Genomic DNA, 24158 nt, shown 5'->3' with positions numbered 1-24158 from the left:
CAATTCTAAACCACTTTATATTTCTTCTATAATGCTGGTTCTTAATGTAGGGTCGAGAGATGTCATAAGAAGTAGAAAAACTGTAGTATATATAGATAGTACAGAATTCTCTCTCTTAAAATAGTTATCCATTGTGCAAAAGATTTCTGCCAGTGTGACATTTTACCTAATAAAAGGCTTTCATCCAAACTGCATAAACAAATGTCTTTTTAGAGAAGAAACTGGTCAAAATGATAATACTGGGATACATTGAGGCCATATGTTGAGATTATCTACATAGAGTAGAAAGTATTCTGGAACACATCTAGAATCTTGAGAATATATGCAAATAATAATAACTCACGTCTACACAGCAATCAAAATGCATATCATATACGTTAGCTTACACAATTTTTAAAACAGTCCCATGAATTAATGGGTCAAATGTTACCCTGAATTTACTGGTTGTTAAAGAAATATACAGCTTCAAGAAGTTAAATGACCTTTCCAAGTTCACATAACTTATAAGTGGGGTTGCCAATAAAGGTGCCCTGTCTTGTGCCCATTCCTCCTAAGGCACTTAGGCTAAGAAAGTAGCTGAAGTTTTACGTGAATATATAAGAAATACATTTCAAGTGAAGAAAATGTGCATTTATAATTGAGATATTTCTATATTTCATTCTTCAAAATTCATTTCAGTGAATCTCCCGGTAGGCATGGGCAGAATGGGCAACTAAGTCTATTCCCTAAATATCTGCAGTGATCTTCAACTGTTGGCATGAAATTACAGCAAAGGGTGGAATCACAAGGCTCCGGGGTGTGTTGTCTTTTTTTAGCACTACACAAATGTCTGTAAAGGTAGCAAACAACACATGGTTTAACTACAATTAAATTACTATGAACTGATCTTATCAAGCAGGTAATGGTCAGGATTTCACTTTCACCATTATTACTGATCATAATTTAGATTTTAAGAATCTTTGGAATTTAAATCCTCTTAGTTTTACTTAATCACTAATTTATTTGTACATTCAACTTAAAACATTGTTTTTGTGGAAGGAAGAGGAAAAGCTGAAGTTCTCCACTAATGAGGCATTCAGAATGAGGTTTTAAACGAAATGTTAAGACTCTAATCCACCATTATGTATAATGTCCTACCCTGTTTCACACTTATATTCAAATAATGCCTTCGTCAAAATAGCAGAAACGATCCTTTACTAATGAATGTATTTATTTTTCTTTTAAACATAATAAATTCATAAGATATCTCAGATAAATGTAAAACTACTTTGAGGTTGAAGTTTAATTTGGAATGAAAGTCAGTTTTACATCTATGTATTTTATGTCTGTGTATTCAATTTACATAAAATAGGACTTAACCAAACATTTCAAGGTTGTGTGACCAATAGATTTGCTCTTACATCACAAAGATATTTATATCAGTGCCATTTTTTTAAACCCCTGGAATAATCTAGGACTCTGAAACAATCCTTTTTTCCTTGAACATGTTGGTCTGTCACATCTCTGCTCTGTAGTCATTAGTTGGTTATCAAAATTCTAATATGCTTTATAATAGTGACATGAGATAAGCATATGGACTGTTTACTATTCTGATAAAGGATACTTATTAGACGCAAAACAGTTTTTACGTTGTAATCATAAAAAACTTTAGCATCCTGCGTGCGTCATGCAGCAGTACCTAATCGTGAAGAGTTAATCTCACTCTTTTTGGACTCCAACATGTACCATAAAAATGCTTTATAGCATCTATATAATTTTTCTTCTTTTGTCCCTTCTTTGTAGTTGTTTGAAATTACAGTACCTCTCTCTCAAGGCCCCAAACCAGTAACAATCAGTTTTGCCAATCACACTTCCTGCCGATGCATGTCTAAGCTGGATGTTTACAGACAAGTCCATTCAATTATTAGACGTTCCCTGCCAGCAACACTACCACAGTGAGTATGAATTAAATCTATTTTTTTCTTCATCCTCTACTAATATAAAATTATTTCCAAGTAAACACAGTTGATTGAAAGAATTTTTGTGAAATTTGCGATAATATACTTCTGCATCAAATAAAAAGAAGACATTCAACATTCATGAAATCAACTGTGCAAATTCATAGACGATGCTAAAACTAAAAAGATTTGAGCCTAAGATTTTTGGTCCAAAACAAAAAGTAAATATAAATACCTTATTTTCCATCTCTTAGCATTCAGTTGCCTCTCTTCAATCTCAATTAGTTTTTCTCTGTATATCGATTCATATTTTTTATTTCAGCAAGGATTGAATACTGAAATTTTGATTAATACTTGAAATAATTTTTCTTAATATTACTTCAAATTAACAATCAAAGTAACATTTGTTATTCAAATTTTTTTTGCATCCTATTTTTTAGTTTGGTATATGGCAACATATGCTTCATTAGGTCTTATAAAGGGCCTGGATAGAGCATCACGTATTGCCTCTATGAACAGTTTATAATGAATCATCACGCACTGCCATCTGAGACGTAGGAACTTTTTGCCCCCAGGTTAGGATGTAGCTCTTTGTTCTTTAGTATAGCCAGGGAATATGGAATGGGCGTGTAAATAAACCTTAGATAATTCCAACATTTGTAACAGAAGTATAAATAAATTGATGGGTAAACATATACATTTACCAAAAACCTTTTTAGAAACCTTTCATTATCGTGGGCTTGACGATAAAAGTGATGGGCTAATAGCAGTTTTCCCTGTTGGAGCTCTTTGTGCTGCTTTACTTAGTGTGACAGGTAGGAGGCGTTACCTTTCCAGGGACACCGTAGGAAAAACTCAAGGATAGCCTAATTTGACTGACAGAAAGAAAAATTCTTATAGGCATCTGTGAATAAATTCACACTGATGCAAGTGGAGACAACGGCCCCCTGAAGTAGTAGGTGCGATTTCATTTACGCAGCCCTGGGAGCTCTATTCACCTGTATCCCTTGGCAACTCATCCATTCTAAGCACTTCAGTTGTTATCTCTGTATTGATGGTTTCCAGAATTACAGTTCAAGATCTGACCATATTGATGACTTATAATATTTTATTAAGTCCCTTTTATATAGCTGTGTTTATTATTATATTAGACGTAATAGGTACAAAGTCAAAGATTTATTAAGTCCGTTTATTTACCTCTACATTATTCACAGTAATGGCCTTTCATATTCTTTGAGGCCTTGAAATCACGCAGTTGTCATTAATTCCTTCTTTCCCTTATATCACACCCAAAAGCTATTGATTATTTTGGGGGAGAAGGGAGATATCTGCTCCAACGTAAACTTATTATTTCATTTCCAACACTGTCACCCTGATCCACTTCATTCTGCATGGATTTCTGATTTAATGAAGTGGTTTCAATACTAGCTTTCTTGTGTCAAATGTGTCTCCAACTGCTGTATAATGTCACAAGTAAGCTTTCAAAGGCATCATTTCATTCATCTGACCAGAAACTGTCAGTGACTTCCAACTTCTCAAAGAATTGGGCACCGATTTTCCACCTCTGTCTTCTGGTGTCAGCCCTCCTTTCTTGTTTTGCTTCTCATTCTTCACCAAGTCTGTGTTTCACAAAGTCTGGTTCCCTAAATACCACGCTTATTTCCTGCTCTGTAACTGTTTCTATTCTGACCTGGCTTAAAATAAATTTACTTTCTTTTCTGCCTTTCCAAAGCCGTATCCATTTCTCAGAGTTCAGGTAAAGGTCTTTCTGCTGCCTTTGTCGTGTCCAAATACCACAGTCACCTTTGCTTCGTGAATTCCCATAGCAATTACTATACTTACTTTATCCTTGCATGGGTTGTTTAGGGGTCTGTAACTGTTGCATGTGAACCTGGATCACGAGAGTATTTCAGGTAGGCTTATGTCTTCTGTAATGTCCAGCTAATAACGCTTAAAAATAATTGAGCTGTTAACTACTTTCAGGCCCTAACACACATTGTCTCATTTAACACTGACAAAAGCATCTGTGAAGTTGGTGGTACGTAGCCTTATTTTACAGTTGAAGCTGGTAATCACGCTCCAAACTTGGGAGCTAAACAAGTATACTACACTCATCAACAAATGCTTCTTAAATAAATAACGTATTTATCTGTATATATCTCATAGCATTTGTGTATTTTACTCATACTTTCATCATTACTTATTCTTCTAACTACTATACTGTATGCTGTTGGAGGTCAAGAAGAGACAAATGTTTGAGCAAAGAGAGCTTGGGTCTTAGTAAGCAGAGCTGAGTTAGGTCTGCCATTAATTAGCGTTTTAACATTGGGTATTTCATGTCTCTGAACCTCAGTTTGTTTATGTGTAAAATGTAAAGATGATTGAAGGAAATACTGAATGTTTCCGCAGTGCTGACTATAGTGTCCAGCATCTAAGAGATAGTCATTAAAGGGTAGATTTATTATTACCGTTAAGATTCATGTTGGATTCATTTCCTTGTCTCTTGTGTTTTTCAGTGTGTTTCACTGTGTACAATAAGAAATGTATTTTATATTCCAAGCCAGTGGGCACATAACTATGTGTATATGTAATATCCATCTATGTATGTGTGTAATATTTATAATATATATATAATTTTAAAGTAGATAACTATATATAACTTTACATGTAGTTATATACCCATATATAGCTATAAAAATAAAGCAAAGTATTATTTTAAAATATTTCCTTTAGAGTAGTGCTATTCAACCTTTTTTTTTTTCCCATTATCACCCCCTAAGGATCCTTTTATAGGCATTTTTTTCCTAATCCCCTCCCCCATGAAATCTGAATACCACAGACACATTTATATCTCTTTATATACCTTAAGTATATCTGGGCTTCATACATTTAAAAGGAAGTAGAAAGCATACTTTTTTATTCAGCGTAGGATTAAAAAGGACAAAATAAAAATGTTATAGTGAAAAGTTAAATAAAAATGTAAAAGCTATCAATATTGAACGTAACATAACTATTTGCTGAGAAATTTTTAAAGTAATTTATTTACTTATAAGAATGGTAATATGTCAAGTTACATATGGAAATTAGCAATTTATATAAACTAACAATACAAATATAATAATTTTTAAAACATTCAAAATAATCATGTTCCAGCAAAAGTAAAATAATTTTTACAAATAACTTTAAAAAATTTTTAAGAGAATTTAACTTCAGCTTCATATGAGAGAACAATGTTTAACCTATATAACTACTAGATATTCATTAGAGGGTATCAACAGTTTTTCTTCTCGGCATATGACATACTAATGTTTTGATTAACATTTAAGCTCAAACATTATTTGAGCTTAAATACACACAATATGATCAATAACTTCCCACCTAGGTATTTATCCAAGAGAAATATAAACGTATTTCCACACCATAACTTGTAGACAGACGTTCATATAAGCTCTTTAGCCTGTAACTGGGAACAAACCCACATCCATCAAAGATGAATGAATAAACAAATTGCAGTATATCCATACAGTGGAATATTACTGAGCAGTCTAAAAGGAATGAACTGTTAATACACACAACAACGTGAATGGATCTCAGAAATGTTAAGCTGAGTGAAAGAAGCTGGACTAAAAAGAATGCATACTGCATGATTCAGTTTACATGAAACCCTAGAAAAGACAAAGATAATCTAGACTCAGAGAAAGCAGTCAGTAGTTGCCCAAAGATGCAGGGGGTGGGGATTGACTGGGATTGAGCAAAGGGAACATTTTGTGGGTGATGGAAATGTTCTGTATTTTGATGGTGGTGAGCGTTACACAGGTGCACAAATTTGTAAAAAGGCAGTGAATTTAAAATAGCATTTTGGGACTTGCCTGGTGGTCCACTGCACTCCCAATGCAGGGGTCCTGGGTTCGATCCCTGGTCAGGGAACTAGATCCCGCATGCTGCAATTAAGAAGTCTGCATGCCGCAACTAAGACCCAGACCAACCTAAATAAATAAATATTTTTTACAAAACAGGTTTTTAAAAAAATAGCATTTTCTTATATGCAAATTATTCCTCAGTAAAATTGATTTTTGAAATGCCAAGAGAAAAAGACCCCTTTCATTAACTATAATTTTGAAATTAGTTGAGGTTCAAAATGGTAGATGTCTTAACATCTTTATGGTGACACTTTAAGTCAAGATTATAATGATTCCTTCGGGGGGAGGGCTTCCCAGCACTCCTTCCTGTGGAGATGAAATCCCGCTCAGTGCTGCCAGGAGGAAGACGAATCATGTCTTTTCCAGACTCTTGGTGTTACGTTTACATTATTATGAGGTTAAATAAGTAACATATCATTCGTTTTACGTTATTTAAGAACAGATATCACTAAGTAATTGAAAGAATCATTCACAAGATGAGTCATTCATAAAATAATTCTTGAGTCTCTAAAAAGGACAAAGAATGTTTCTAGGTTCTGTGCGAGAGGACAGAGATGGGCTTGGTTGCCCCTAACCTCTGCACATTCAGAGTCAAGGGACAACGTGTGTTATGTTGATATTATTATTGTTATTATTTATTTTCCTAAATATTACTGGGCACCAAGCCACTCATGCTCGTAACTAGTGCTGCCAGGTGGTGGCCTTGATGACACACACCACGGAGCACAGAGTGTGCTCGCTGTAGGTGGCTTCTTGGTTTGAAAATTCCTCCTCTGCTCACTAGCCCTTTTGAGTTCTGCTCAGTTCTATAAACTTTTTGTGACACTTTTTCATCTTTAAAACAAAACAATAAAATGTCACATATAACATAATACAGTGTAAGATTTATAACCTATAGTCCTCACAATCTATTCAATAACATGACACTATATTACATATTAATCTAAGATTATAACACCGTGATAGAACAACAATGATGATGATTATAACATCTAACTCATGAGGGTGTAATGATGTTTATTGTCAGTATTCATGTGAAATATTAGCCCAGTGCCTGGCACACAGTAAGCGTTCAATAAACATTGGCTGCTATTTTTACTAACATTTTACAAATGAGAAAATTGAGTCTTAGAAATGTAATTAGCATATACAAAGCTAAAAACTAAAAAAAAAAGTGTCAGAAGGAGATAAAAAGTCAAGTTTTCCTTTTTCTTAACCCTAAGCTCTCCCCCAATAGCATATAGCATTTCTAGTATTTTCAAAACAAAATTCAAGTCTCAATAGCAGCAGCAACAAAAAATACCATAAATTCAGAGGTGGAGGAGAGTATCTCTAACAGAAAGGGTTAGTTATCATGTTCATATGGATGTTCTCATAGATTATTCTCTTTTTTCCAATTATTTCCTCTTATATTTTCCTTCAGATTAAATTCCATGAATTTCTATGGCCCCGTTAATGATGGAGACTCTCTTTTTATGGAGGGAGCCGTTTATGATTAAGAAGCAATGCCCAAGATTTTTCTACTTGGTGTTTATTCATTCATGAGTATTTACGTTGAGTCTCCTACGTGCATAGCACTGTGCTAGGAAACGTAGGATTTTTATAAATGGATTATGTAATTTCTTAACTAAAGCAACTTATGTACCAGAGTACAAACATACACAAACATATCTAATATAATAAGTGTACAATACATTACGCTCTGCTTCATTCAGCCATTCAGCAGACAGTTATTATGTGCCCTCTAGGTACTACTGTTGTGCTAGGCTATAGAGATAGATAGGTTTGCTATTCCAGAAGAAATCCCACAAGTGAGTCAGACATGTAACCTTAGGACTGGAATTGGTGTAGGAGAGGAGGTGACGGTGGATGCATGACTGCAGCAGAATGTGTGATGGAGAGGATCTACAGAAGTCCAGAGAGGCCAGCAGAAGTGCAAACGCCATTCCAGGGATGGGCTTCTCCTCTCTTTCCCTTCCAGTCGCTCAGGAACCACTAAAAGACACATGTAGGGACGTGATATTTACATCTTATATGATAGAAAGAACAGCCTGGTGGCAATGTAGTACGTGAATTAGAGAAGCAAAACAGGAGTTGGAAAAAGTGGAGAGGAAACTTCTGAAATAATCCAAGAGAGAAATAATAAGAGTGGGTACCAAGGCAGTGGAAGTGGGGATGGAAAGACATTTGAAATATAAGAAAGTATATGACTTGGCAACTGCGTGTGTGGGATGACAAAGGGAGAAGTTGAAGATGAAACTGCATGTATGATATTCAAAAAGACGGGGGGAATACCTGTTCACGGGAAGAATGGGTTTGTAAAGGAGAATTTAGTATTTACGTGGACACTTTGAGTTTTTGCAGCATCTCTGAGAAATCAGAGTGGAACGTTCAGCAGACAGTGGATCTGGGGCTGGGGAGACACTGGGGTGGGGGGGCATGCCCATTGGGTAGCTGCCAATAGGTAACTGGCACTTAGAGCGATTGGAAGAAATTAAACCAGCCAAGGAAAATATGGGACATAAGCAGGGAAGAGGGGCAGCAGATGACACCATGGGGAGTATGAATGTTTCGGAAACTCGGAGAAATCATAGACTAGCACGAGACTGAGAGAGACCAATCAGAAAATTTAGGCATAAAAACTGGGAGAGAAATATATTACCAAATCCAAAAGATATTGCAAAAAGCCAACAAGAGTTGAAGGAAAGAAGTGGTGAGAGGATCAAATATCAGAAAAAGCTTAAGAATGGTTAGGACTGACTCCATGACCCGAAGGACGTGATACAGAGATAACATATGCATTTATTAATGACCCACTATGTGCTAGGCGCAGAGAGAGAGGGTGAGAAAGAAAGAGGGTAAGCAAGAGAGTGAGAGAGAAAGTCTCAATTACGCATGAGAAGCTGAATCAGAGGGATCAAGTAACTTTCCCCAGTGTCACACAACTAAAAATGTAGGAAAGCAGAGATTCCAACTAAATTAGGAGCCAATTCATCCCTTTGGGGGTGCAGTCATTACTGCATTTTTAACTTCTTGAAATTAAAAACAATAACTTCAAGCATACAGTAAAGGACAAAAAATGACATCTTTCTGCCCCAATTCAAAATTTAACAAACATTTTGTCATATTCACTTAAGATACAACCCAAAGCCCCAGTCACCGTTCTTCATCCTTGATTCTCAGAAGTAACCACTACGCAGAAATTGTACTATTCTCATTCGTGCTTTGCTCTTTTTATAGCAGGTGGATGTATTAACATACGACGAGAGATTATAGGGTACACCTTTGTGTGTTTAAATTTTTGTGTTAAAATTGGGCCATTAGTTTTTGTCTCAACAGTATGTTTTATAGATGTAATCATATTGATTTCTGTAGGCCTGGTTTGTTCATTAAACAGCTGTAGAGTATTCCATTGGATGGATAGATGATAGATAGATAGATACAGATAGAGAGAGAGTTTTTTCATGATTATTCTATGACATACTATAGGGAAGGCAATATTCAAGCATTAGGAAAAGAATAAAATCAAAGGAGAGAGATGTCACATTTGAGAGCCAAGTGCCTTGCAGTTAATTTTACCCACTGGTAAATTTATTAGTTAGCCAATTGGTTATCATGAACAATGTTCCTAAAGGTATCCTAAAGAAAATAACACGTTCTGGGGCCAATGAACAGAATCGAGTAATTTAACTGGATTTAAATCTGTAAAAGCAGTAGAGAGAAATTACAAAGGCAATGCTGAGACTATGCTTCTGGAGCTTTGAGCACAGCCTGCGGTGTTTTGCCTCTTTACAGGTATTGGGGAAGCATAGGGAGTTCTGTGAGTAGAGAAATGACAAGACCTTGCTCACCATGGCCAAGGTACCTTGAGTTGTTTTAATGGTTAATAAAGATAGAGGATATGTATTATTTCAGCCTGATAAAGAGGCTGTATCATGGGGGAGAGTCATGTTATGGTGAGAAAGACAAAAAGGAAGGGTGAAGAAAGGTGTGAAAATTGACAAATCTAGCCTGAAGGCTAATTTGTGAGTTTGTTTACTGCCTTTATTTCTTTTACAAAAGTGTTAACAATGTTTACTAAGATACCCAGTAAAGCATGCCTGCTTCTAAGAAGTTACAGTTACTCAGGTTTATTAGGGAAACTTCATTCTTGTGACAGTTCATCTGTTCAACAAACAGAGTAGATTTACAGCCACGAAAACCTTTGATTTAGAATCTGGGTGTCTTTGGACTGTTCATCTATTACAATGGATCCTTAGTCCTAATGCTTAGAAACTTGAATATCCATGAGTTTTTCTTTTTCCCCTTTTAATTTTTCATTATTTCCCTTTTGATTTCAAGATTGTACATTGTTGCTTTACACAAAATAGAGATAAACAGAATAGCATGTTGATTTTAATAAACTATTTCAGAGCAGAAATGTGAAGGTAATTTACCTGCCAGTTAAACTGTGACATAGTCTAGCACCAGTTGATCAGAAACCACCCTTTTTTTCAGCATTTTAAAACATGAATTTTTATTCTTCCCTGAAAATATCCTCTTTGCAGGTCAAGCCCTAGGTTCATATGCAATTATTTTTGAAATCTTAATTCATATGTCTATTCATCCTCTTTCCTACAAAGCTCATCATCTAAATATTGTCAAACACCTTCAAATGAGCACCTATGATATGAACTCAGGTAAGAGATTCCAGACCCTGAAGCGTATTTTTTTCCAAAAGGAAGCCAGCCATGCTGTAGAGTGTGCCTGTCTTTGGGCTGTCTGTTTCTGCTTTCTAAAAGTTAATAATGGAGAGCACAGCATCCCTGTGGCTTGCTGATTGACTGGTAGAAATGACAGCAAAATGTATATGACTGAGAAGATTTCATCAGTACGTCCTCTGCGCTAGGCTGTTTCTGTAATGTTACCCATAGGTAGGGGCTATTAGATCAAAGATTTTGTGACATCTAATGTCAAGTTTACCCAGATCACATTGATGATTATTTTTAATAAATGTCCATATTATTAGACCACATCTACCAATCATCTTCTAAAAAATCTATAGACTTTTTTAGAAATTTTAGGTTTATAGAAACACTGAGCAAGAAGCCATTGCTCTCGCCCAACTAGTTCCCCTATTATTAGCATCTTTTTTTTTTAAAAATAGGTCTTTATTGGAGTATAATTAGTGTGGTACCTCTGATACCATTGATGAGCCAATACTGATACATTATCAACTAAAATCCATAGTTTACTTTAGTATCTTTTTGTTGCACATTATATGGATTTTGACAAATGCATAATGACAGGTATCCACCGTTATATTGTCTTACAGAATGTTTCACTGCCCTCATAACCCCTGTTCAGCCCTACTTCCCTTCCCCGAAACACTGCCCTCAACCAGTCATTTTGATGTCGTAGCGACACTCTCATGCCCTCAACACATGTTGTCATTGTTTTGGTTTTGCTTTTTTGTTGAGATGTGACTGTGATGAGATGATGAGACCAGTGGCTATTGAAGGACATTTTTACTGAATTCCTGGTTACTATTTTATCATTTCTCTGTTCTGATTCTGTTAGTTCGAGTTAAATATAGCAATAAAAACTGACAAACTGACCAATAGAGTAACTGCTAGATTTCCATTGTTTCAACCTACCGTACCTCTCTCAACCTTGTATATCCAACCAAATCCAAAATGTTTAAAAATTTAAAAAAGGAAACCACCTAGGCTTCTCGACTTCTCCCAGCCTCCTGTGCTGCTGTGCTCCGGTTCTAGTGACCATCCAACTCAAAAACAAGCACTCCTGCACACAGCTAGCCAAGCAGTGACTACATGGCATAACCCGTGCTTTATACCCAAGTCTTAGATGGTAGCTGGGTGGTTGTATATAGCAGGTTACTGCTTTAAAACAATCATTTATATTCACACAAAAAGTGAAAGATTAGATTTCTAAGCCCACTTTTTATACTAATGCAACGATTGTATTAGCCTTTCACTTATTAAGTCTAGAAAAATTAGTAAAACTATGGATTTTCATTAATCAGACATAATTACTATTTTTTTTTATATCTTAACAAACCCAACTCCATCCACTGTTCTTCCAATCACAAGCAAAATAGTAACATAAGCAGACGTAAGCACAAATGAGCATGAAATCAAAAAAAATCAATACCAGGTATGATAAATATATGCATTTTATTTAGATATATTTCTGTTAAACATGTTCCTTTTTTAAGACAATTTATATAGAGCCTTTAAAATGACTATAATTCTGATTTCTACCCATAGTACTGAAGAAGCTACTTAGTAACATTCACTTTCAAGGCCATTTTTACTTAACCACTTTTCATTTGATATTTACCACTCTTGCAAAAATATAAGCAAATCAACATCTGTGTAGATTGCTGAATGTATTCAAGGGCCACGCATGATGAACTCAAGATGAACACAACAATTCAAAGACTTTTGGAATAAAATTGTTGAAACCAGGCGCTGGTTTTACCCAGGGCTCTGTGGCTCTGATAACGAGAGAATATATTTGCCCCCCCACCTCCTATGCTGAGAGCAATCTTGAGCAAAAAGGGTCTGGATTGATATTAACCCATAATGTATTACAGGTCTGAGTGATGTTGATCATAGTGGGCGAAATTCAAACGACATCAGCAGTTGGCCGTTAGGAAATCAAAACCCTATTTTGATTTTTTTCAAAATTAATTATGTAGTCAGAATTCCCCTTACAGTTTTCACAATGGAGTACAAGAACATCTTATTGAATGTCCAACTGAGTGACGTAAAGCTCCTTGGAGCTCGTAGTACATGCTTTCAAACTAATATTACTGGATCACACACCACTTTTAACAAGACTTAGCAAAGGGTAGCTATTTGAAGAACACACCTGTGGACTATAGATGCCACGTGATCAGCAGAATTTTAATCTGCTGGGATGTTGTAAAGATACCTTATTAAAAGAGCTTCCAATGAGATTAATTGATTAATAGCACAGTTCATCTCCATAGAAAGAATTTGCTTTTTAAAGAAGTCATTGAGTGCTACAAGTTGAATTAGTATTCAATTAACGTCAACATTCATTTTGAGCAACCTGTGAAATATTTTTAAAGAGATACTTAGTAAATTATATCAATAAGCATTTTAATATAAATCAAGATGCAGTTCATTTTTTCCACTTAGAAATATATTACCAAGATGATAGTTATTTGAAAAAGAATAACATTTCAGCTCAGCTCTAACTAATGCCAAATAAAGGTGGTAGTATGTCTTCATTCCTTAAATATTGATTTGGAGAGTCAGGGAATTTCAAGTATATAAAAACCCGAGTGGCAAAAAGTAGAGATGAGAGTCCAAAACATAGGATGCACAAAATAGCCTACTACAATGTTCAGTGCACAAGAGCTAGTAATTATTACCCAATGTGTAGAATTTAACCTAACGCATTTTGGAGCAGATTAATCTTTTAGCATTTCGAAAGGAAGGTCAATGGCAAAATAAGATTGATTTGATCATTAAATTTGTTGTTCTCTAACACACAAACCGTTAAATTTTTGTTCCCCGGTTTTTTGGGGTTTTTTGGTAACGCTATTTATTTATTTATTTATTTATTGGCTGTGTTGAGTCTTTGTTGCTGTGCGCGGGCTTTCTCTAGTTGCGGCGAGCGGGGGCCACTCTTCATCGCGGTGCATGGGCCTCTCACTATTGCGGCCTCTCTTGTTGAGTAGCACAGGCTCCAGACGCGCAGGCTTAGTAGTTGTGGCTCACGGGCCAAGTTGCTCCGCAGCATGTGGGATCTTCCCAGACCAGAGCTCGAACCCATGTCCCCTGCATTGGCAGGCAGATTCTCAACCACCACACCACCAGGGAAGCCCTGTTCCCCGGTTTTAATTAGCAAAAAGCAATAGCTACCAAACCAGCCAAGTGAAGTTTTGAAACAATTAATGAAGTAATTCTTAGAAAAGCATCTTTATCCTCCATACAAATGATAAACAGGGTTGTGGATGTGTTAGTGTGTGTAGGGATGGGAAAGGAAAAGTAGGAAAGTTAACCTATTTACATATGATTCTCAACATAAATTACTTCACAAATAATGGCACAATGTTCTGCTTTTCTATGCAAACAAAATGTGTCTTTGAATCAATAGGTTTTATAAACACAGTATACAAGATAACTAATTTATAAAATTTTAAAATATGTTTACACACATTAATATTCAGAACTCAAAGAGAAATTTCAGTAGGATAAAAAAGCTTTGGAAATTAAGATGTGTAGAAGGTAAGTAAATTGTGCTAAATCTTCTATCCACCATGAAAACATTTCCTTTCATTCTAACATAACAGTATTTTGGAAATTGTGTCTCCCATCTTTTCACATGAGAAGCTTTAAACACTTAGAAGATGCTATTCACTTTTAGAGCAGGGAACGTGAAGTAATTTTAAAAATATATTCTATCCAAATATGCTTTTTTACTGAAGTATAGTCAAATATATGTTTCTTTAATTAAGTCGTATCTTACCAGGATTCCAAATTTCAGCATTGAATTGTGTGTTAACACTGATGAGTAGAAGTTTTTTTTTTTATTTTTGGCAAAGCTTCTGAAGCTATAGTTTTCTAGAAATTTAAGTTTTAAGAATATTAGAAATTAAAATATTTAATTCACTTTGAGCAAACCATAATTAGTTGGCAATAAAAGTTTATGCTGGCAAAACATTTCAGGTATAACACAATTGAAAGTGTTATTCTGAAGGCCGTATTTTTATCATGAACATTCAAAAGCAAAAGAACTATGAAATCACTATTTAATTCTATAAAACTAGGCAAGGCACCTTCTTGTTTTTTATGACACTTCCAGAAATGTCATTTCCTACATTCATTTCTACACACAGTCCATACTTTTGAATTCATACTTCTGAAGATATGAAATATTAGAGAGAAAACTATATTTTTCCTCACTACATAAGAGAGAGGAAATTGGCTTTGCTTCATACCTGTTGGGGATAAGCAACTTTGCATACATATTTATACTTAAACGCAGACACGTTGTCACATACTCCTGCAGGTGAAGATTGTATCTTTCACCAAAACCTCCCTTAGGCTAGTGATGGAGATTATGCTAATAGCTTAGGTGTGTTTTGTCTACTTTAATGACTGTAACTAAAACAAATACATCTGGCATTGCAACCATCTATACACAACACACATACACCACACAGGTGGGAGACAGGGAGGTTGTGTGGGGGGGTTGTATATGCATATTTATACACACGTTTCTGTCCGTGCACATTACATACATTTCAAAAATATTTATATGCATATATATATATATAATTGAAATAAAGTTGCAGAAAACATTCTTTACCACGTGCACTCTAGTAGTTCATATTTTATTATATGCTATTCTTTTATATTTTAAAAATGCATTTCCCAGCCCATATAATTGAGCTCAAGATCCACTAATGGGTTGCTGCTAACAGCTGGAAAAACACTGGCTTAAGTTACAGCAGTATAAATCACATATTGGCAAAATTAAAGATGCTTTTCTACTGCGACCAGAACAGCTCTGTACCCACCTGATACCAACATGGTACCAGGAATGTACTACTTAAACGACATATACGTCAATGTTGGGACAGCGTAGCCAGAATGGTTTCATCATCATTGATAGACAGAAGAGTGACTTGAGTTTCGTGAGCCAGGATTAATTGCATTGCTGTTATACACTTACACATAACTGCTTCTTATTTGATGGAAGGCTGCTAAAGTTTGGGGTAGGATGTAAATTTAAAAACACAATGATACTATTTTGGCAAATTGATAAATACTGTCTAGATTTTATGTGGAACAGAAACATGTTCATGACTTCCCAAGAAAATAATGACAAAAATATGTAATGAGTAGAGATTTGCTCTCAGGGATACCTCAAATTATTAGGAAAGTATAATGTTCTCCAGGAAATATTATTCAGTGAAAAAGCAAGGTCTGGAACAGTGTATAAGGGATGCTATCTTCTGTGTAAAAAAATAAGAAAAAAATACATACCTATAGACTTACATCTTTTCTTTGCAAAAAGAAACACTGACGATATAAACCAAAAGCTACGAAAACAGCATGCTGGAGATATGAATCCAAAAGACCTTCTCTGAATATACTTTTTCTCATAATTTTAACTCTGATGATCACATAAATGTTTTCCACTTTCAAAATAATGAGTTGAAAAGAAAAAGCATGTAGTATTTGCAGGATAAAGCAAATATCTCAATATATACTTTTAGCAAAGATGGTTAGAAACCAAGATTTTAATGGAAGTTATTAGTTGCAGTCAAAGGACCAAATTTAAAACCCCAGTAATGTTCAACTGGATTTGGAAATAGCACTATGAACTTTTTCCCCTAAAAATATGTACAGGTATTTCTTGCTTAAGATCAATAACCTATTCCCCCAAATATAATAATGCTCTTCTCCAAAAAAGAGAATTAGGGCTCCCTGAAGGGATGGCTGATCCAGGCATGGGGGAGAAATCGGGCAACATGAGTGTATGGCATCTGTTCATCCCAGAAAGCAGAGAAGCTGGAAAAATAAAGGGGTCATGCCATACAGGCACCAACACGAAGGGGTCCCAGTTAGGCAACAGTGAGACAATTGGCACATCAAAGGAGCATTTGAAGCCCATATGTTCAGATTTTTAGTTAAATAAATAAGGAAGACAGAAGGAGGAAGGGAAGGAAAAACTAGAATAACAACAAAGAACATGGTCTTTGATTCCTTTCTGTGGAGCGAGGAGTGGGAAATCTGTATTAATGGACGCTTTACAGCTATGGGCATCTGTGCTTCAGAAATAAGGCCGTAAAGGTGCATGTATAAGGATGTTTCCTGTAGAACTGTTTGAAAAAACGGTAAATTGGAAGAAACTCCAATGACTACCAATAGGAGATTAATAAAATAAATAATAGTACATCCATTTATGGACTACGATGCAGCCAGTAAAAACGATGGAGCAAACTTCATGAAGTGACATATAAAGAGGTCCATAATGTATTGTTTAATGGAAAAAGGAAATTTCAGAGTAGTATAAAAGGCTTTATCCCATTTTTTCATGAAGTAAAACAGTATGTGATTATACAAATAAATGTATTTGCCTTAAAAAGATAGAAATCTGGAATGAATGATATAAGACCATTCCACTAACAGTGGTCACCTCTGGGATTAGAATTTGACAGCACCTGTAGGTGGGAGCAGTTTGAGAGGGAATGTTTGCATTTCATTTTATATATTCTTACGTCTTCTTGGTGCTTTTTTATGAGCATTGTTGATTTTGTAACACATGGGTAAGAAAAGAGGTGATCCCTTCCATGTAACAATTATTCTCTTGCTAAACCCATCTCTCCCATAGATGCCAGGCTGCAAACAAGACCTGCCCCACAGATTACATATGGAATAATCACATCTGCAGATGCCTGGCTCAGCAAGATTTTATTTTTTCCTCTAATGTTGGAGATGGTAAGCCAAACGCTGTATTAAAGACTAAATGTCTCTATTTTGATTAACAAATATTGTAATATTAAAATCACATGTACAATATTCATTTTCATGCTTTGAAATCACTCACTACCAAATAGGACACTTTCTGCTTTGTATTGGTATTATTTTGAAATTCTTTGTAAAGGAACCTACCTGTGTGTGTGTACAACCCTTTAATGAACAACATGGAAATGAAAACACTTGTAAAGGCTTTTTATTGTTTCCCACCACACCCAGAACCAAGTAAGGGATAGTAAAGATGTCCTGACTGTGTTTGTCTAGACTCTGCAGACGGATTCCATGACATCTGTGGGCCCAACAAGGAGCTGGATGAAGAGACCTGTCAGTGCGTCTGCAGAGGGGGGCTTTGGCCTTCCAGCTGTGGACCCCACAAGGAACTGGACAGAAACTCATGCCAGTGTGTCTGTAAAAACAAACTCTTCCCCAGCTCATGTGCGGCCAACAGAGAATTTGACGAAAACACATGCCAGTGCGTATGTAAAAGAACCTGCCCAAGAAATCAACCCCTAAACCCTGGAAAATGTGCCTGTGAATGTACAGAAACACCACAGAAATGCTTCTTGAAAGGAAAGAAGTTTCAGCATCAAACATGCAGGTAAGAAATCTTCATAAACAGTATTCATTTCTCTTACTGGAAATAGTTTTCTCAACACAAAGCAGTTTTCTCAACCAAGATATTGGTTCTTTGTTAGAATGGAACTAGTTAAGTTCTGGAAGATGAATTCTGATATTTGTAACCAATGCTAAATCTCTGTGAGACTTTGCCCCCCCAAAAATAAGGTGGGAGTCCTGGGAACCAAAACCAGATCCAAGCTCAGACTGCACTAAATCCTTGTTCCAGAGACTAAGGTAGTAGCTCTCCACATGAGTTAGAGAACAGATGCATAGGACAGTCACTTGCGGAGCATTTTCAAAATAGATCCAGGTAGCGCACACCTGCCCCCAACAAAATGATGATGCCATCAGATGTAATTTTGTACAGCTGTTCTAAGTGCAGAAAATATGCAAGCTTTACAAAGGATAGGATGATACCGTTTACTGTGGAATTGTATCTAGAAATGAAAATAGTTAAGCTAAGTATAATATTTAATGGAATCAGAGAAATAAATTAATACGTTGTTCAGGGTTACTCAAGACATTCCTTAAACCTGATTCTGCTCCCTTCTTCACCAGAAAAAAATGAGTCTCTTGGACTCAGACACTTTCAGTGTTAAGCCCTGAACCTCTTCCTCTTTGATCTGAGAATAAGCGAGACCTGTGCAGTGACGTTTGCTCCCACTCTCCTTCAGCATCTCGCTCCACCAGTCACGCCCTCTCCCTTCTATACCTTCAATGTCCTCAACTCTAGTGTTCGTCCCCCTCAATTTTTTCTATTTTATTGGCATCTCACTGCGATTTTGAGCATTCTGTAGCAACCAAGCTCTGTCCTTGTCTTCTGAGTTGCACCAAGACCAGGCATTTGGCATTTGTCTGTTCACCTCTTTCATCTCTCATTTATTCAACCAACTGGAACCTGGTTTATGCCCTAATATTCCACGATCAAGTTCAGTAGACCCTTCATTGTCAAATCCGATGGACAATTTGGTCTTTCTGTAAAACTGTCCTTTCCATAGTTTCTCTTTAGGCTCTCCTCTGTTTTGAGTGAGACAACATTGTGCTTTCCTGGTTGTCCTTTAGGTTTTCTGACCACTTGCTGTCCATCACTGGAGTTCTCACTGGGTTCTCTTTTTCCACCCACTCTTTACAGATGGTGATAACACCCCTTCAACAGATGATTATTCACACAACTTAAAACTTTATTTACACTTATAAATTGTATAACTACAATTTATTTACATTTATTTACAATTTAGTATCTGCATGAATACTTCCATTTATCTACAATTTAGTATCTGCATGAATGTTCATCATTACCTTTATCTTCAGTAAATAAACTATCCTTCTTTTTGATTCTCAAGAGTTTGTATTCCCAGTTCAGTTTATCTTTCTGATATTTCTCCACACTAACATGTTAGCTAGTGCATGAGGAGACTTCCATGAATCTAGGTATCTCATTAATGACTTTTATTTTCTTCCATTATCATTTCAGAAGACCTGATAGGAATCCTTGTTTTTCCTCTTTAGAATATTCTGGGCAATGATATTCCAATTTTACTTGCACATCCTACTCTAATCACCAAAAGGATATTTCAAAAATGCAGAATATAGATACTAAATCTTATTAAAGATCATGAAACCATTTTTTCATATTGAATCCGAGTGAACCCAGTATACATTGAAAAACCTGAAATTTTTGTTTACATAAAACTAACCAGCTGGGCTTCCCTGGTGGCGCAGTGGTTGAGAGTCCGCCTGCCGATGTAGGGGACACGGGTTCGTGCCCCGGTCCGGGAAGATCCCACATGCCGCGGAGCGGCTGGGCCCGTGAGCCATGGGCTCTGAGCCTGCACATCCGGAGCCTGTGCTCCGCAACAGGAGAGGCCACAACAGTGAGAGGCCCGCGTACCGCAAAAAAAAAAAAAAACTAACCAGCCATATTTGTCTACAGAATTCTTATATTAACTTAGTAGAAAAGATTTCTGTCATTGTATTTCTCCTCATCATATACATTGTTCCTTAATGGCTTTCTATTTACTAACTCTCTCCCCATGTTCATTTTTCTAAGTGTATAATTCCAGGTTTTATGCATATACTGGAGCGAAAAAAAGATAGTTTAATATCTTGAAAATATATATACTCCTCATTTTCTCTTCATATTTATTCCAAAATTGTGGCAGGCAGAGTATACATTCTGTGGTTCACTGCCTCAGTCAGCAACTTACATTGATCATTGAGAATTTTATCTCTTTAGTAAAGGAATACCGGTGGCCTTATAATAATGTAATTGTATTTAGAACTGAAAATAAATAAATAACATTCTAACTAGATATGCTTTCTTTTCTGGAGCAAAAGAAATGCTGTTTCAAAATCACATCTGTAGTTTTTCTGTGGTGCATGTTTGATCTTCAGGTCACCTTGCATTTTTCTTGCATTATATCCATCCCCACTGCCACATGTTACGTATACTCATCCTCCAGAAAAATCCTTCAGAGATAGCTCCCATTCACTGGAGCAACAGGGCTGCTGATGTGATTGGCTGCTGGGTCGTTTGTCTTTTTGCCACTGCTAGAAACTGGACATCTGGGGTAGGAGGAAAGGGACCCTCACAGTGAATACTGTCCCTCCCAGTGCCTTCCCCCAGACCGCACTGTTTTCACATGGAGCCCAGGTGGAGGAGGGAGGCTGAGCCACTCTCGTGCAGCCAGCCAGCTGCCAGGCTAGTCAAGTCAAGAGTGAGGATGGGGCCCTCACTGTGGACCACAGCCCTGCCAGAACGGCTGAGTTTAATCGCTCCAAAGTCTGGGTTCCAAACGAGTCCCAGAGTCTTGTGAATTCTGCCATGCTTACGTGATCACGCTAAATCGGCAGACCTTAAATATTCACATCCAAAATTTCTGTTTTATGTTACTTTCATCTGTGAAGCACAGAGCGCTTCAAAAGAACTAATGCTAACAACACCTCATTCTTCCATTCGTTATTTCTGCAAGCTAGACTCTTTCTTTTTTTTTTTAGGTTTTTCCATTCCTCTTAAATTTGGTAATTCCAGGCACAAACTTTAGCAATTTATAAACTGGAGAACAATTTTATGATAAAATGAGTAACTCTGTTCTAGTTTGAAACTTACAAAAACACAAAAGTGCATTTGTAGCATAACAAATTCATCTCCTTGGTCTTTAACAAAAGTCTGTCCTTCTTTGTTCCCCTAGTTGTTACAGACGACCGTGTACAAATCGAGTGAAGCATTGTGAGCAGGGACTTTCATTTAGTGAAGAAGTATGTCGCTGTGTCCCTTCATATTGGAAAAGACCACATATGAACTAAGATTGTATCTTTTCTAGTTCGTCATTTTTCTATCGTGGGAAAACGGTGTTGCCATGTTAGAACTATGAGCGCAGAGACTTTGTGGGACTGAACCATGTGGATAATGTTACAGAAATGGACTGGAGCGCATCTGCAAAAGACCTCTTTAAAAGACTGGTTTTCTGTCAATGACCAAACAGCTGAGGTTTTTCTCTTGTGATTTTAAAAAAGAATAATGACTATATAATTTATTTCCACTAAAAATATTGTTTCTGCATCCATTTTTATAGCAATAACAATTGGTAAAGCTCACTGTGATCAATATTTTTATATCATGCAAAATATGTTTAAAATAAAATGAAAATTGTATTATAAGCTGGTAAGTTGAGTCCATTACCATCTTACGCCATCAGCAAAACTTGATATTATGAAAACTGTCAACTCCCCCTGCCCTTTCCCCTTTTCTCTAATTGGATGTCAGATTTTGACTGCTGTGTGATCCTGGAAAAGAAAGTTTCAGAGGGACAGAGGTTGCTATTAATTTTATTTAAATTCATCTCTTAATATATTTAATGAGTAGAAATGTTTTGGCACATGACACTTTTGAATTTATATCCAAATGAATCAATAGAAAACATATCATGCTTAGCATGGTTATGCAGTTGAAAGTTATTCAGTGCCCTTGGAGCATTCAGACTCTTAACCTGATATAATAGCTCTCAGTACATATTAAAATGGCTTTAAAATATTTTTCTTAAGAAGAATCTTTCCACATATTTAATTTCTTCTGACCAGCTAAATACTTTTCATAAGCTGAAGCGCTCCTACCCAATACATATAAAATAAATTGGAAATGACATTTAAATGCTCATATGTGCGAAAAAGGAAACCTTTCAGTCACACAATTAAAGCACTTGTTTTGTTTTTTTTAAAAAGGCAGCACACTCAAATTTCCTTTTCTGGGAACAAATATTTTGCCTACATAAATGCAACCACATAAGTGGTTGGCTTGTTGACAGAGTATTGATTATTTGCTCGTAGGACATGGCTACTAGCAAATAAAAATACATAGCTACTAGCAAATACATGAAAATAAGTAGTCCTGAAAGGAAAAAAAAGAATCTATAAAGTTATGTAAAAATGGCTTTTAAAACTTGCAAATTTAATATAACAAAAACATTTTAAATGGTATAGGTGACTACTCAGTACAGTACAAAATATTAGTATCTATATGTTTTGCTACAAAATAATCTATTTTTTATAATATTTGATTAGAAGGTCGATGCCCTAAAAATGTTGAAACACTGTTTTCAATACTGACTTTTAAAACAATGTTACATGCAAGGTTTACTGAATTACAGGTGCGTACCCTGCACAACTTGAACATCTCGTTCGTAAAGTCAGATTGTTTTTTACGTACTGGGAGAATGAAGTAGTCTTTTGAAATTCTCTCATTATACATTTATGGGCCATCTTTGTATTTTTTAAGTAAAGGTGAATCTGAAGCCTGTAGGCAGAAAATATATGAAAATATGCATTGTACAATCTATGAACCAGCTACGCTCTGGGTAATTTTCAAACTTGAGAACAGCAAAAACAAACAAACGAACACAAAAACACAACAGCAGTAGCAACAACAATAATAATGAAACAAAAGCAAAAGATAAGTGGATTTGACAACAGCTATAGTTTTATCAAAATTTCCCCAACAGAAGACATATGGGAACATATGTATATGTATAGCTGATTCACTTTGTTGTAAAGCAGAAACTAACACACCATTGTAAAGCAATTATACCCCAATAAAGATGTTTAAAAAAAAAAAAAAATTTCCCCAACAGAACAAATTAGGGAGTCATTACAAAAGGAAGGATGGAATCATAATAAGCAATATCTCTCCACCTGCTGGGGAGGCACAACCCCTTGGTGCATAAAATGGTCACCAGCTATACAGTTCCACTGAGATCCAATTTAATAAGTTTTCACCACATTTCAGCCAAGAATGTAAGCAAACAAACATTATATAATCTGTTACGTTGATCTAGCATCAATCATTTTTAGCCTTGATACATTTTAAATATATTAATTTTTTTTAGATAATGCAGAAAAAGTCTATTCTAAGTTTCCAGTGAGCCCCCTGAGGCCATGTAGAGAATATTAGGATCTGATATAATGACCGTTACAAGTTATCAGCTTAAAAAAAATCTAAACTATGTGTTGACAATTGGTTTCTCAGAATATATGGGTAAGCCAAAGAAATCACTAGACCGAAATATAAAGCGTGAGGCATGCCAGAAAAAATAACATGTAATTTGTCCCTGGAGATGTAATAATTTTGATGAAAGGCGAAAGTAACATCAACAAAGACAATATACTTTGCCAGAGAGTCTTGCAAACAATTTTATATGGACCATAAAAATCTCACTTCACTATATTATAATAATTGAGATTCTGTGGTACTGGTTAAGAAAGTGGACTAGAGATCAAGCTAAATGGTGATTTAAAATATTAGCAAATAGGATTCATCAAGAAGCTAAAATAGACAGTGAGCATTTTCATAAACTCTGCAAGAGTCTCCAACTACCAGTTGGTCAAATCTCAAGGATAAAAATGAGAAAACACTGGAAGCTTGCAGCAACAGTTACTATATCCAAATCTTGAAAAGTTGATAAACAGAATTTTATGTCTAGAAACCTAACACTGTATACTCTGTTTAAAAGACTCATGGAACAAAATATTTTGGTAAGCGGTTATAAGATTTAGCTTCCATATCTTTTTTTCTTTTTCTTTTTTGGAAGTGGGTTTTGACATTTGCTAACTGCTTGAGTGAAACAGACTCATTATTAGAATTTCTAAAAAATGAATTTTGTCCT

At 35.8% G+C, this 24158-nt stretch overlaps 1 protein-coding gene across 1 annotated transcript in view; it reads left to right on the top strand.

The window, feature by feature from the left end:
* The window catches only part of VEGFC (vascular endothelial growth factor C), a 78957-nt gene extending 57297 nt beyond the window's left edge, over positions 1 to 21660 (top strand). Inside the window, exons 4-7 of the mRNA XM_065899943.1 lie at positions 1783 to 1934; positions 17237 to 17343; positions 17647 to 17980; positions 21192 to 21660. Coding sequence (XP_065756015.1) covers positions 1783 to 1934; positions 17237 to 17343; positions 17647 to 17980; positions 21192 to 21306 — 708 coding nt within the window. The 3' untranslated portion in view covers positions 21307 to 21660. The remainder of the gene's footprint in view (positions 1 to 1782; positions 1935 to 17236; positions 17344 to 17646; positions 17981 to 21191) is intronic.
* The last annotated feature ends 2498 nt before the right edge of the window (positions 21661 to 24158 follow it).

This window comes from Phocoena phocoena, chromosome 21 (genome assembly GCF_963924675.1).
Source record: "Phocoena phocoena chromosome 21, mPhoPho1.1, whole genome shotgun sequence".
NCBI lineage: Eukaryota > Metazoa > Chordata > Mammalia > Artiodactyla > Phocoenidae > Phocoena > Phocoena phocoena.
The sequence above is the reverse complement of the archived record's forward strand: the minus strand, read 5'-3'. Positions and strand labels throughout refer to the sequence as shown.